Here is a 12,776-nt window from a genome sequence, read left to right as displayed (position 1 = left end):
GCTTTTGGTCTTTATTTAAGGGAAATTTTTTTTTTTTTTTTTTTGGGGGGTGTATGTTTAATACGGCCAAAATTTTTCAAAATGACTCAGCGACTGCTAGTAACAATATATATATATATATACATTTATTCTTCCCTCCCCCACCTCCACCATACATATATTCAAGCACCCGCCATTAAGACCGGTGCTTGGCCAGAAGAAAGGAGATTTGATCTGCATACCAATTCTGTAGATCTTTATAGCCTCAATCTTGAACGTAACATTTTTTTTTAAAGCCCATTTGCTATACAAGTACTTGAAAAAAAATTAAAAAAATTAAAAAAACAATCTTTAAGAACTTGATGGATTTTTTTTTTTTGCTGTGAATCTCCAAAATGGCCAATTTCGGGTTGTTTTTGGCTTGTTGAAAATTTTCCTCGCCGCTAACGGCAGTCAAAATTCTGACCAATAAAAAAACTCAGAAACGTCAGCATGTTAATATTCAATCATGTGACACCAACGTGACAATCACATGATAAATCACGTGGAATGCACTTGATTTTTTTAAATTTTTTTTTTTTTTTTTTATCTGTCTATCCCAAAAATAAATAAACAAAAAAAAAAAAAACACACCGCCATCAACACCAACACCAACACCAAAACCATCAATACCACCCTTTTAAATTCCTTATCAAACCATGCCATTGTCTATAAGCAATGAGCTTATCGCTATTGGTGCTAACCGCCATGTTGATTCATCCGATTGGGACGATACAAACGAGATCCTTGCCTTTGGAGGTGGCCATCTCATTAATCTCTGGAAACCTCTGGTAAGCTGCTTCACTTATTCTTCCCGATTCCGTCTTACCCTTTTTTTCCTATATTAATTAACTAACTAATTAACATACACAACTCCTCCAGACCACTTCCAACATTTACTTCTCTCTCAAAGGTCATACTGCTGAAGTCACTTGCGTCAAATTTGTCGAAAATGGTGCTCTAATCATCTCAGCTTCCGCAGATGGCCAGGTTAATGTTTGGCAACGAAACGATGCTACTCTCACATACTCTCTTCTACAAGAGTTTGGTGATCACCATCAACAGTCCGTCACAACCTTGACTGCAACAAGAGGTGCTATCTCTTCGGTCATTGTTTCAGGATCTTCTGATGGTCACCTTTCCTTTTGGGCCGTTGATCTTTCCATCCCAGATTCTCCAGTTTCTCTCATTAGTAACCTCAACTTTGGTGTTTCCACTCTCCCCCTCGCATCCGCAATAACCTTTTTACCACAGCAAAATTCTTCCTCTTCACCTTCACCATCACCATCACCACCATCTCAAGACCAATTTGCTGTGGCGGTCGGAAATACAAGCAAATACACCTACATTTATGTCGGCGGGCCCGACCAGCCCTTTACGGAAACTGCAAAACTTGAGGGCCAAAGCGATTGGGTCCGCGCACTCGCCTTTTCTCACGTCCAACCAAATGGATCAATTTATCTTGCCTCTGGATGTCAGGATAGATATATCCGAATTTGGAATCTTTCCCAGGGTAAGTACGATCCATTGGCTCCAACCGACGATGAAGACAATAATAAGGACTACGAAGATGAACAAACACGTCAACTCTCAAACAAGGTTTACCCATTATATACCTCATCAGGAGCCGCATACAATATGAAGTTTGATGCACTGATCATTGGCCATGACGACTGGATCTACTCTCTACAATGGCACCCCTCAAAGCTCCAGCTCATGTCTTCCTCCGCTGACTCATCCATCATGATTTGGTCCCCTGACGAGCTTTCTGGAGTCTGGCTCTCAAAAACACAGCTCGGTGACATCTCAATTAAGGGCGCTTCTACTGCCACTGGTGCTTATGGTGGCATGTGGTATTCTTCCTGGATCGGCTCAGACAATCGTACCATTATTTCTCTCTCAAACACAGGTGCTTGGAAGTGCTGGACTCAAGTCGACAATGAATCCCACATTTGGAAACCGGAACGAGGTATTTCCGGCCACTTTAAAAGTGTCACCGACGTTAGCTGGTCAACAGATGGCCGTTATCTCTTAAGTACAGGCCTTGACAAGACAACCCGTCTTTTCGCTCCCTGGCTTAAGGACCCTAACACCCCGCCGGGCACAAAACACAAGTGGTACGAAATGGCACGCCCCCAAATCCACGGCTACGATATGATTGCCATTGAGTCTCTCTCTCCCTCGGTTTTTGTTAGCGCCGGCGATGAAAAAGTCTTGCGCGCTTTTAATATTACAAAGTCACTTGCTACTCTTCTTAACAATACAATTGGTCTGACTATCGATACTGAGTCTCTTTCATCTGGCGCAGCCACTGTCCCTGCTTTGGGTCTTTCCAACAAAGCAGTCACTGGCGATGCTGATGTTGTTGACGATGTTGCTGAAGAAGACAAGGACTTGGGCACAGAAGCCACTGAAGATATTGGTATTGATGAAACTGCTCCACCTCTCGAGGATCAACTCCAGCGGTTGACCCTTTGGCCTGAAATTGAAAAGATTTATGGCCACGGTTATGAAGTTACCACACTTGCTATTTCCCACGACAGGTCTTTGGTAGTTTCATCATGCAAGGCCAACTCTAAGGACCATGCTGTTATACGGATAACAGATACTGAAACTTGGCAAAAGGAGTTCAAGCCGTTGTCATTCCATACACTCACTCCAACCTCTCTTAAATTCTCTCCTGACGACAAGTACCTGCTTTCTGTTTCTCGTGACCGTACCTGGGCTCTTTGGCAAAGAAACGGCACAAGCATTCAGGAAACCGGGAACTCCATCTTCGACCTGGTTGAAACCAGCAAGCTCCACACACGTATTGTTTGGGATTGCTGTTGGGCATACATTCCAGAAAACAAGGCATATTTCTTTTTCACAGCTTCTCGTGACAAAACAGTAAAAGTCTGGACCCAGGCTCCTGAAAACTCTGACAAGAAGTGGGAAAACGTTTTGGGTATTCAGTTTAAGGAACCCGTCACAGCCATCGATGTCAAGTACATACCGGAAACTGGTAAGCATGTTCTTGCGGCTGGTCTTGATGACGGCTCCATCAGTTTAGTTGCACTGATGATTAACCCGGTGGCGGATGAAAAGAAGGTCGAGGCAGAACCTGCCGTAAAAGTTGATGCTACCATCACACCTTCAGGACGAATCAGCAAGCTTACTTGGAACCCCCACCCGGAGAATCTTGTAGGTCTTGACGGTGACAAAACCCCGTCTAACCTGATTGCAATTGCTAGTGAGGACCGATCGGTCCGTGTTTTAAAGGTTTCTGTTTAATTTTTAATTAATAACTATTTTTTTTTTATTATGTAGAATATTTTCTTCAAGTGACCAAAAATAATCTTCTTATCTTTATGAAAGAAACCAAAAATTTAATTATCAGCTCAGACCCCGATTTGATTTGGGAGGCACGGCACGTGAGTCTTCCTAACAAAAAAAAAAGTAAAAAAAAAGTAATTGCGCTCTTATCTCGTTTAACGTGGAGACCGATAGGGTTCCCAAACCCACTATCTGGCTGCGCCAACTGATAAGCCCAAAAAAAAAAAAAATGACGTTTAGTCACACCAAAAGAGACCATCGGCTGGCGTATAAATAGCTCACTAATTCCCCTCTAATTTCCTTTTTTCTTTCTTTTTAATATCTACATCTTTTAATTCTTCTTTTTTCAAATTTTTTTTAAATTTTTTTTTTTCAAATTCATACAACTCCCTTTTTCACCCTCTATATAAACACATAACTTTTCTTTATAATTTAACTATGGGTAATACCGAATCAGTTCAAACTCCTAGACAATCTCGCCAATACAAGGCTCCCTCTGAGAAGCTTGCCATTGCGCCTGCACCTACCCCTGCCTCGGCTGACAATCTTGCTGAGGAACTTTCTCGCCTCATCTTGTCTTCCAAGACTAGAATCTCTAGCACTGCAAACCCCATTTCCACAGATAGCCTTAACGAATGGGAGACTGAGGTACTTGCTGACCCCAAAAACCGTCTGGCTCAAGCTGCTATTACCAAGGGCGCCATTGCAAATGTTATTAAGAACCCAAAGGTTTTCCAGAACGACTCAGTCCATGTATTTTCTGAGCTCATTGCTAATGAGGGTGCCCCCATTACCAACCAGCACTCTAGTGGTAGATGCTGGCTCTTTGCCAGTACCAGTTTGCTTCGTATTGGTATTCAATCTAGACTTAAAATTGACGAGTTCCAGCTCTCTCAGTCATTTCTTTTCTTTTATGACAAACTTGAGAAGTGCAATTACTTTTTGCAGAACTTGATTGAGACTGCTGACTATGACCTTGATAGCCGTCTTCTCACTGCTCTTTTGCAGGATGATGTTTCTGATGGTGGCCAGTGGGATTTCCTCATTAACATTATTCAAAAGTACGGTCTTGTCCCTCGCACTGTTTTCCCTGAGTCATTTAGTTCTGATAACTCCTACAAGATTGACTTTATCATTAGCAACAAGATTAGAGAATTTGGTCTTAACCTTCGTAAGGCCAAGCTTGAGCAGAATGCTGACATTACCACTCTCAGTGTGCTTAAGGAAAAGTACATGCAAGAGATTTTCAACATTTTGACCATCACTTTTGGCTCCCCCCCTAAGCCTAATGACACCTTCACCTGGGAGTACACTGATACTTATGGCAAGTATCACTCCATTACTACCACACCCTTGGGCTTCTACGAGGATATTGTCAAGTTTGATGTCTCTAGCTACTTCTCTCTCATCCACGATCCTAGAAACCCTTACGATGAGCTCTACACTGTTGATAGAAACAACAATATGCAGGGTGGCAAGCCCCTCGAGTTTGTCAACGTCCCCATTGATGTACTCAAGCAGGCTGCCATCACTGCCATCCAGAATGACGAGGCTGTATTCTTTGGCTCTGACGTTGGCCAATTTAGCGACAGTCTTTCTGGTATTATGGATACAGAGGCTTGGGATTACCAGCTTGCATACAACACCAAGTTTAACCTTGACAAGGCTGACCGTGTTCGTCTTGGTCTATCCCAGATGACTCACGCCATGCTTTTGACTGGTGTCGACATTGTTGATGGCAAGCCCGTTAAGTGGAAGGTCATGAACTCGTGGGGCACTGACGTGGGTGACAAGGGTTTCTTCACCATGTCTGACAAGTGGTTTGACGAGTACGTTTACCAGGTTGTCACCACTCCCAAGTTTATTGGCAAGAAGTACACTGATATTTGGAAGGCCAAGGACTTTAAGGTTTTGCCCAGATGGGATCCTTATGGCTCTCTTGCTTAACTCTTTGCATTTTCTTTTCTTGTTTCTGAATATTGCTGGCAATTATTTCATTTTCATTTTTTTCTGTAACTAATTTTTGTAACAAATAACAATCTTGATAAGTATAATAATTTCCCTTAAATGACGTTAGAACAACTTCTTTAATCATCTTTGGTCGTTTAACTTGCCAAATGTCTGATGATGATGGTGAGGGCTCTTTTTATTGCGAAGAGTCGTTAGACCAGATTAATAAACCCGAGTCGAAAGAAAAGGAATTACTGAAATCATGGCTTGCTACCAGTCCGTACATTTTATTCGCCACAAAATGCCTCCATACAGTTTTTGCAAGTGAAAAACATCTCTTCAACAAGCGTGAACTCAACTGTCTTTACTTTTTTTTACACGAGCTCAGCGATCATGGTCGGTACTTGTTTATGCGAATTTATCTTCGCAGGCCTGGATGGATCAAGACTGATGATTATCTTCGGTATGCCACTACATGCGATATAAGTAAAGCCCTCGAAGAGCTTTCTCGCGGGTACCATTTTATAGCTACGGACCCAAACTTTAACCCAGAGTATTTAAATCAATGTTCCAACGAAGATGATGATATTCATGAAAAGCTACAAGAAAAAATATCTCATATTATGACGGGAGGAGGAGGAGGAGAAAATTCATTCATCTTTCGGCATAATGTGGATTCTGCACCCATCAAACGCAGCTTGGGGCTCTTAACACTCAAAACACTCCGTCAAATATGCAAAGACTTAAAAATCTCTACAACCTCGCGACAACCTTTACGAGCTGCTATCACGAAAAGTAATGATAAACGACGGGAAATCAGTCGCAATGATCTCATTACGGAAATCTCCAAAACTATTACCCAACCCAGCTTGTCGTTGTTTTTCCAGACAAATAGCAACATCCAGGATTCATCACCCAAAGAAAAACGGTCTCAAGGGTTCCGCAAAGTCCTGGCCCATACCAAGGCTAATCTCGGTGATGAGCCTATTCATATCAACCCTGTGGTTTCTGCCATTTTCCACCGTGCGTTTCTTGCATATTTTCGAGCACGCAACTTTGATGAGGAATATGAGCGTAGCGCACTTCTTTCTGCGTTCCGGCTACGCAATTTCCCCGAGTATAAAATAGTCCGTACTCCAATGTTTTTCCCAGACCGTAAGGTTTTCCTTGAATATGAGCGAGCAAGTGATATTCTGTATGAGGCCGAGGAGATCCAAACTCTTCGTGCGGATCAAGGCAAAGAAACAAGAGCTCACAAACTTTATTTTGGACAAATACATGACGAAATAATGCCATCACTTTTTGCCGCATCTTTCTGTGACCCCCAGGAGGTTCGGAGCTTGGCCCAAAACGATAGCCGGTCGTTGTATTATACTCCGGAATGGATCGGTGTTGGTGCTGCAATAAAAGTCATTCAGTTCATTAAAGACCCAGAAGCAGAATGGACTTTTTACAAAGCATACCTTGGGCAAAAACTATACCATTCACGGCGGCGTGGTAATACTTATGACCGCATGGCTAAAGTTGAAATGAATGATTTAACTCAAAATTCATCTTTTGCGCTTAGTATTATGGATGACACACAATCCTCAGGATTGGAGCAGATTGCTAAACAGCTGAGAAATATTACAGAAAAACTAAAGTCGGCTGATCCACAAACAGCAAGAGGCTTGGAAAAGTCTTTGGAAGAAAAAACTAAACAGTTTTGGTACACAAAAGCCATGGAAACTTGTGTGACTGGACTACAAGATTCAGCGATTCATGAGGTGGCCCACATTGCATTGAAGCGACGAATAGCTAGACTTGAATCGCTATTAAAAGTGCCAGTTAAAGACCGGCTAGACTTTTCATACGATACATTAATGCAACCCACAATGCGCATTATTAGCTGGCCCCGTGCATCCGAGGACATTGTAGCTACAACCATAAGGATAGTTAACCAGCTTAAGCGTGATAGCCAGAATCCTTTGAAACAAACTCAACTAGGAAGCAAAGAAACTTTGGCATTAATTCCTCTTCGCAATGATCGTCGTGAAACAGGGCTTAGACCTCTTTGGCAGGACCTCGAGAACCCGGAAATGTCGCTCACTGTTGAAGGAGCTGCTTTACAATACTACGAGACCACGTTTGGATACCGCGGGTTTCACTCTGAAAATGCTATTTTGGCAACCCTTTTTGCACTGTTGTTTTGGGACATTTTGTTTAGCGATCCATACAACTCAGAAGAAAAAGAAGAAGAAGAAGAGAAAGAGAAAGCGAAAGAAGAGATTGATTCTGACGAATCATCTCAGAGTTTATCGAGCAATAATAAAAAAAAGTCAGTGTTTCAGCACCATTGTCAGTCAATGCCTCTAGATCTGTTTAGCTCGTCATTCTATGCAAATAGAAAGGTTGCAATTGATACAAGGTTGCAGCAAATCTTGGGCAAAACTGATTCTGGCAACTCGGCAACATTTCTTCTTGATCAGATTAAATTAGTATACGACAGAGAAAGTCTCCGGAAAACTGTTTGTATAGGTCTTGCATGGTATGAACTCGAGGATCTTTTAACTATTGCAGAGGTAAGTTTTCAACAAAAAAAAAGTTTTTTTACTATGCCAGGTTACTGATTGAGAAAAAAAAAATAGGGGCTGGGACCATTGGCGATGTTTAACATATGCTTGACACTTGCCAAAAACTATAGAACACTTTCTGCTGGAATGCCTGATTTGATGTAAGTTGAATGTTTGTGTGGGGATTTTGGTTATTTTTATTTTTTTTTTTTTGCTAATTATACACAGTTTATGGAATCCAGAAACCAAAGAAGTCAAGTTTTCCGAAGGTAAGTAAAGAAATAAAAAATAAAAAAAACTTGGAAACCTTCAATTGCTAACATGTATTAGTAAAATCAGAACACGACCATTTAAGCGAACGGCAAATGTACTGGATAGACGTGTTGAAGCGTGCTGGAGTAGAGGTTGAGCTTTGTAAAGTGTACGACCCAAAGACTTATGAAATTAAAAAGATGCGGAGCGAAAGTCGGGCTTCTAAGTAAAAAAAAAGTGCTTGGAAGGGTAAAAGAATATATAACACGTGACTTGATTTGTGAGGCTCATGTTTTTTTTCTTCCCTCGTCTATTTGTTTTGACCTGCTCTGATCTTTTCTTCCTTTTCTTCTTTTTTTTTTACAATAAACGCTACAAGTAGATTGTGGTATAGACTTTTTTTCTTCTCTTAATATAAAACATAATTTCAATGAAACAAATCAATTCACTCGATATATTTGCCTACGGGACTTTGGTCTCATTCTTCTTTGTCCGCCAAGTGGGCTTTGGTCCTTATGTGTTTCTCGTTTTAGGATTCAGTTATTTTCTTGGTACCCAAGAGTGACAGGTTACTTATTCAATTTCATCTAACTTTTATTTTATTTAAAGGAATTTATATGCCATTTCAAATATTCAAGCAACGGATCTTTACGCCAATTGACAAGCAGTCTATATTTGCACAGCGTACCAATTGGCTCGAATTTGGTTTGGCCCAGTTTTTGCGGTGGAGTATGGAAAGCATAAAACCCAACACTGCTGGATTTGTGTTTTATTCAAAAGAAGTTTGGATTTGGCTTTACAGGTTCCGCCGTTGGCGTTGTGGTGCTTCCTATATCGGTGATACGGTTTTTGAGCCTTTTGAAGACGTAAGAAAAAAAAAAAATGTCAAAAGGAAATCAAAAATTTATACTGACTGTTATAGGGCATGGCTAAAGGAGTTTGGATCAGATCTCCTCAACGTGGAAAAGAGTACGATGTGGTTATTTATTATGTTCATGGTGGAGGTATGAATTTAAAGATTCTTTTTATTAAATTGTTATAGCAGCTAACATATACTTTTTTTTCATTTCAGGGCACGTTTTTGCAAGTCCATATATGTATTTGGAGTTTTTTGTTAAATTGATTTACTCGTTGCAATTTCAGGGATTTCGTAATCCTGCTGTGTTTGCCCTTGAATATGGTCATATTCCTATGACAAGCTACGCTGGCCAGTTGTCCCAGGTGTCTCTTGGCTGGAATCTTTTAAAAAAAAAGCATGCTCAAGCAAATATAGTACTTATGGGCGACTCTAATGGAGCGAGTTTGGCACTAGGACTTTTGTTGCATATTACACGACCTGCGTATCATGTTACAGGTGTTGTTCCTGTGCAGCCCGATGCAGCAATTTTCATTTCACCCGTGTGCAAGTCATTTAGTGAAAATGAGCGGACCATTGAAACTATTAAACGTTCGCCCGACTTTATGTTGCCACATTTTTACAAGTCATATGGGAAACTGATGAGTGTATCAACAATGAGTAATTTGCCTCAAGGAATTTTACACGTTTATGAAAACCCAGGAATGTGCCGGTCTATGGAGTGGTGGAAAAAAGCAGTTCCATCGGGTGGGATTTTGATTATGCATGGTGAGGAAGAGTTGTTGAGCCCGGAGATTGAAGAGCTTTACAGTCTTCTCAACCAGGTTGGCAACTGCCGTATAGCGGCTTCCTCAGGCCAACTACACTCTTGGCCTATGTTTCAAATGATTGCAGGCCGTACGATTGAGGACCGAGAGCAAGGAATTGAAGACATTTCGCTTGCTATTGGACACATGGTTCTTTGGAAGGACATGGCACTTGTAGAGCGGGAAGAGAAGTTTGAGCAATTTGTTCTTAAAAAGCTTCGCGCTGCTAACATTGTATAATAGGAAAAGAAGGGATAGATGGGTGAATGCTTGTGATAAATAATTGATGTATACCCTTTTGAGCATATTTAGTACTTTAGTATAGTCTGCCGATTTCTTTTTTTTTTTTTAGATGCTATTTAATCAATGTTAGAGAATTGCCAGGGATGACTCTGCAGGCTTTAAGAATCTGTTACTGCAATGATATCATTTAGGGAAATGGTGGTTGTAGAGTGAAGCAGGAAATTTCTTTGGATTTTTTTTAGCGAGGCGAGAGGAAAGTTCTTGGTGGAAGTGTTCGTTGATGTCCCAAAAAGGAAATTTTGGATAATTTGGCCACACAAAACTCATTTTTTAGAAAAAAAAGACTGGGGTTTGTCGATTATAAAGAAATATTGATTGAAAAAAATGTTGAAATATATAAATCATCAGTTTTCTCTTTTATTTCCTTTTTTTCCTCTTTTTTTAATCCACTTTTAAGCCCTTTTTTCCTTTTTTTTTTGGGGTTATATTCATTTTGCTTTCAAAGAAATCAAAACCGTCTGCTGGAAAGACCTTTTGTTTCTTTAGTTATCTCTATTTATTTTTGATTCAAAATCAAAACTTTTCATCTTCTTTTAAAAAACATTTTTTCTCCTCCTCCTCTTCTTTTTTTTTTAAAAAAAAAAAACAAACAAAAACTATGGCTGAAATCTTTGTAACAGTTCTCGCCTTTTCCATCATTGGCGTAACTTCCCTCATCATCGTGCTGGCTCTGCAGCTCGGCCTTGCACAATGGGGTGCTTCTCGAGGCTCAACGCACCCGATGCCCAAAAAAAGACAGGTTGATGTGTTAATGATTTGGACAATTAGCTGCCTCATGTACCTCAACTTGAGTAACATTGTTGGTGCTGCCATTTGGAACGGACCTCTATGGGCTTATGTCTGGGATGGAAAGGTATACTGCGATATCGACAGTAGGCTTCAGCTGCTGGCTTCCTTTGGCTTTATGTGTGGTATCACAGCTATTGCAAGAAACTTGTCTTTGCTAATTCGAAGTCAAGGTCCACCTCTTTATTTCCAAACAAGTAAGAAAAAATGGATTGATCTCGCTATTTGTGCAACTTTCCCCATCCTTGTGGTTTCCCTCACATATCTCATCCAGCCGCGCCGCTACGCAATTGCCCAGAATTTTGGGTGTGCTATTGTTATCGACACCACCTGGCCGTGCTTGCTTCTCAACAGTATCTGGCTTCCTATCTGGTCACTTGCTGCAGCATATTACGCTTTGAAAGGTGCTTATGGCTGCTACCGCCGCAAAAAGGACTTTAGTGATATTCTCATGTGTACTGGAAGTGGTCTCACTACTCTCCAGTTTATGCGCCTTTTGATTTTTGATTTCATTGTTATTAGCGCCATGCTCCCCATTTCTCTCTACCTAGTCATTGGGAGACTCTTGTATGTACGCATTACTGGTTACGATTTCAAAGCTATCCATGCAAATTTTAATGAAATCATGTATGTACCATACGTATCGGCCAACTACATTGACCGCTGGATGTTTGCAACTTTTGCCTATGTTGCCTTTTTAATCTTTGGTTTGGGCCAAGACGCACGTTCCGCATACATGCGCATTCTTGATGCTCTCAGAGTTGGATGGATTGTCCGCTGGATCGGCGCTTCTATCAAAAAGCTTTTCTTAAAGTACCTCATCCCCAAGAGTCTCCAAGAACGTTGGGCCAAGCGCAAACAAGACAAGATGCAACTTCGTCTCCCCACCTATTTTACTATGCGCCAAAGAAAAGAAGGCAATGGCAGCTACGGGAATGGAAGTACTGATATTATTGGGAAAGATTTTGATGACAGCCAAGATGAATACTACAAGGATTTAAGCACGATTCAAGTCACAAGTCTTGATGACGGCATAGATCTGGAGGCTTATAACCATCTCGGAGGTCCCAACCGTGGAAAAAGCCGTAACAGTAATACAAGTAACAGCACAGAGTTCATTGATGATTCTCAAATTGCTGCATATTTTAACTATAGCGATGAAGAAGCTTTCAAAGCTGGTGTTTTGAAAAATGGTGCAGTCACTCCCCAAGAGGTCCGGTACCACATGGGATTGCCTCGCCATTTGCCCAATGTTTCACCCACTTCCAACTTGTCTATGTCTAACCAGGCTCATACCGAAGATGTCGTTTCTTATGGAAAAGACCTTCGGTTTCCACAACACACTTTGCAACACAGCAACCACCCTCTGTATTCCCCAGATTCTGCTATGACTAAATTTGACGCTGATGCGCAACAGCATGCAATTGCTGGTAAGACGCTCAGTGCAGATGCAGCCCTTTTGAATCAGCGGTTTCAAAACCTCAACAGCCTTGGTTACAACTTTTCCGAGGAACTGACGTCAGATGACATTTTTGGCACAGGCTCTGTTGCAGGAGGATCTGCAGCCAATTCCTTGGTTGCTCTCAATCTCAAGCATCATAGTGATAACGGTGCTATTTATGTGGGTCGCCATGGTGAAAGTAGTGTTATTGAAGATATTGAAATGAATCCTGTTGAGCGTCAAGAGGAAAGACATCGTGCACAACTTAACGCATTTTCTGATTCAGATGGTGGCGCCATCTACTACTATGGGGATGCACTGGGCAATCAAGACAAGTCTAGCGAAAAAGACACAGAAAAGGAAGAAGAAAAAAGCGATAATAAGAAAAGCGAGTCTTCCACAACTGTTAAGACAGTGTCAAGTAGTGACAAGTAAAAAAAAAACAATATAGGACAATTATATATTTCCTTTTTGGTAAATCATAAGAAAAACGTATT

At 41.0% G+C, this 12,776-nt stretch overlaps 4 protein-coding genes across 4 annotated transcripts; all 4 read left to right on the top strand.

Moving 5' to 3' along the window:
* Positions 1 to 677: 677 nt before the first annotated feature.
* Positions 678 to 3,291, top strand: SAPINGB_P005818 (uncharacterized protein; the record flags this gene model as incomplete). The annotated part of the gene is made up of 2 exons (XM_032000532.1): positions 678 to 809; positions 901 to 3,291. The coding sequence occupies 2 exons, from the start codon at positions 678 to 680 to the stop codon at positions 3,289 to 3,291; spliced, it is 2,523 nt and encodes an 840-aa protein (XP_031856423.1).
* A 480-nt stretch (positions 3,292 to 3,771) lies between these two features.
* Positions 3,772 to 5,280, top strand: SAPINGB_P005817 (uncharacterized protein; the record flags this gene model as incomplete). The annotated part of the gene is made up of 1 exon (XM_032000531.1): positions 3,772 to 5,280. One exon carries the CDS (start codon positions 3,772 to 3,774, stop codon positions 5,278 to 5,280), a length of 1,509 nt encoding a protein of 502 aa, XP_031856422.1.
* A 170-nt stretch (positions 5,281 to 5,450) lies between these two features.
* SAPINGB_P005816 (uncharacterized protein) lies at positions 5,451 to 9,989 on the top strand (the record flags this gene model as incomplete). Its single annotated transcript, XM_032000530.1, has 7 exons — positions 5,451 to 7,844; positions 7,911 to 7,996; positions 8,064 to 8,104; positions 8,166 to 8,300; positions 8,697 to 8,953; positions 9,010 to 9,091; positions 9,160 to 9,989. 7 exons carry the CDS (start codon positions 5,451 to 5,453, stop codon positions 9,987 to 9,989), a joined length of 3,825 nt encoding a protein of 1,274 aa, XP_031856421.1.
* Positions 9,990 to 10,650: 661 nt separating this feature from the next.
* Positions 10,651 to 12,714, top strand: SAPINGB_P005815 (uncharacterized protein; the record flags this gene model as incomplete). Its single annotated transcript, XM_032000529.1, has 1 exon — positions 10,651 to 12,714. The coding sequence occupies one exon, from the start codon at positions 10,651 to 10,653 to the stop codon at positions 12,712 to 12,714; it is 2,064 nt and encodes a 687-aa protein (XP_031856420.1).
* Positions 12,715 to 12,776: the final 62 nt, after the last annotated feature.

The sequence above is a fragment of the Magnusiomyces paraingens genome (genome assembly GCF_902498895.1).
Source record: "Magnusiomyces paraingens strain CBS 517.90 genome assembly, contig: contig5, whole genome shotgun sequence".
NCBI lineage: Eukaryota > Fungi > Ascomycota > Dipodascomycetes > Dipodascales > Dipodascaceae > Magnusiomyces > Magnusiomyces paraingens.
Note: the sequence above shows the minus strand (reverse complement) of the source record. Positions and strands in the feature narration are given on the sequence as shown.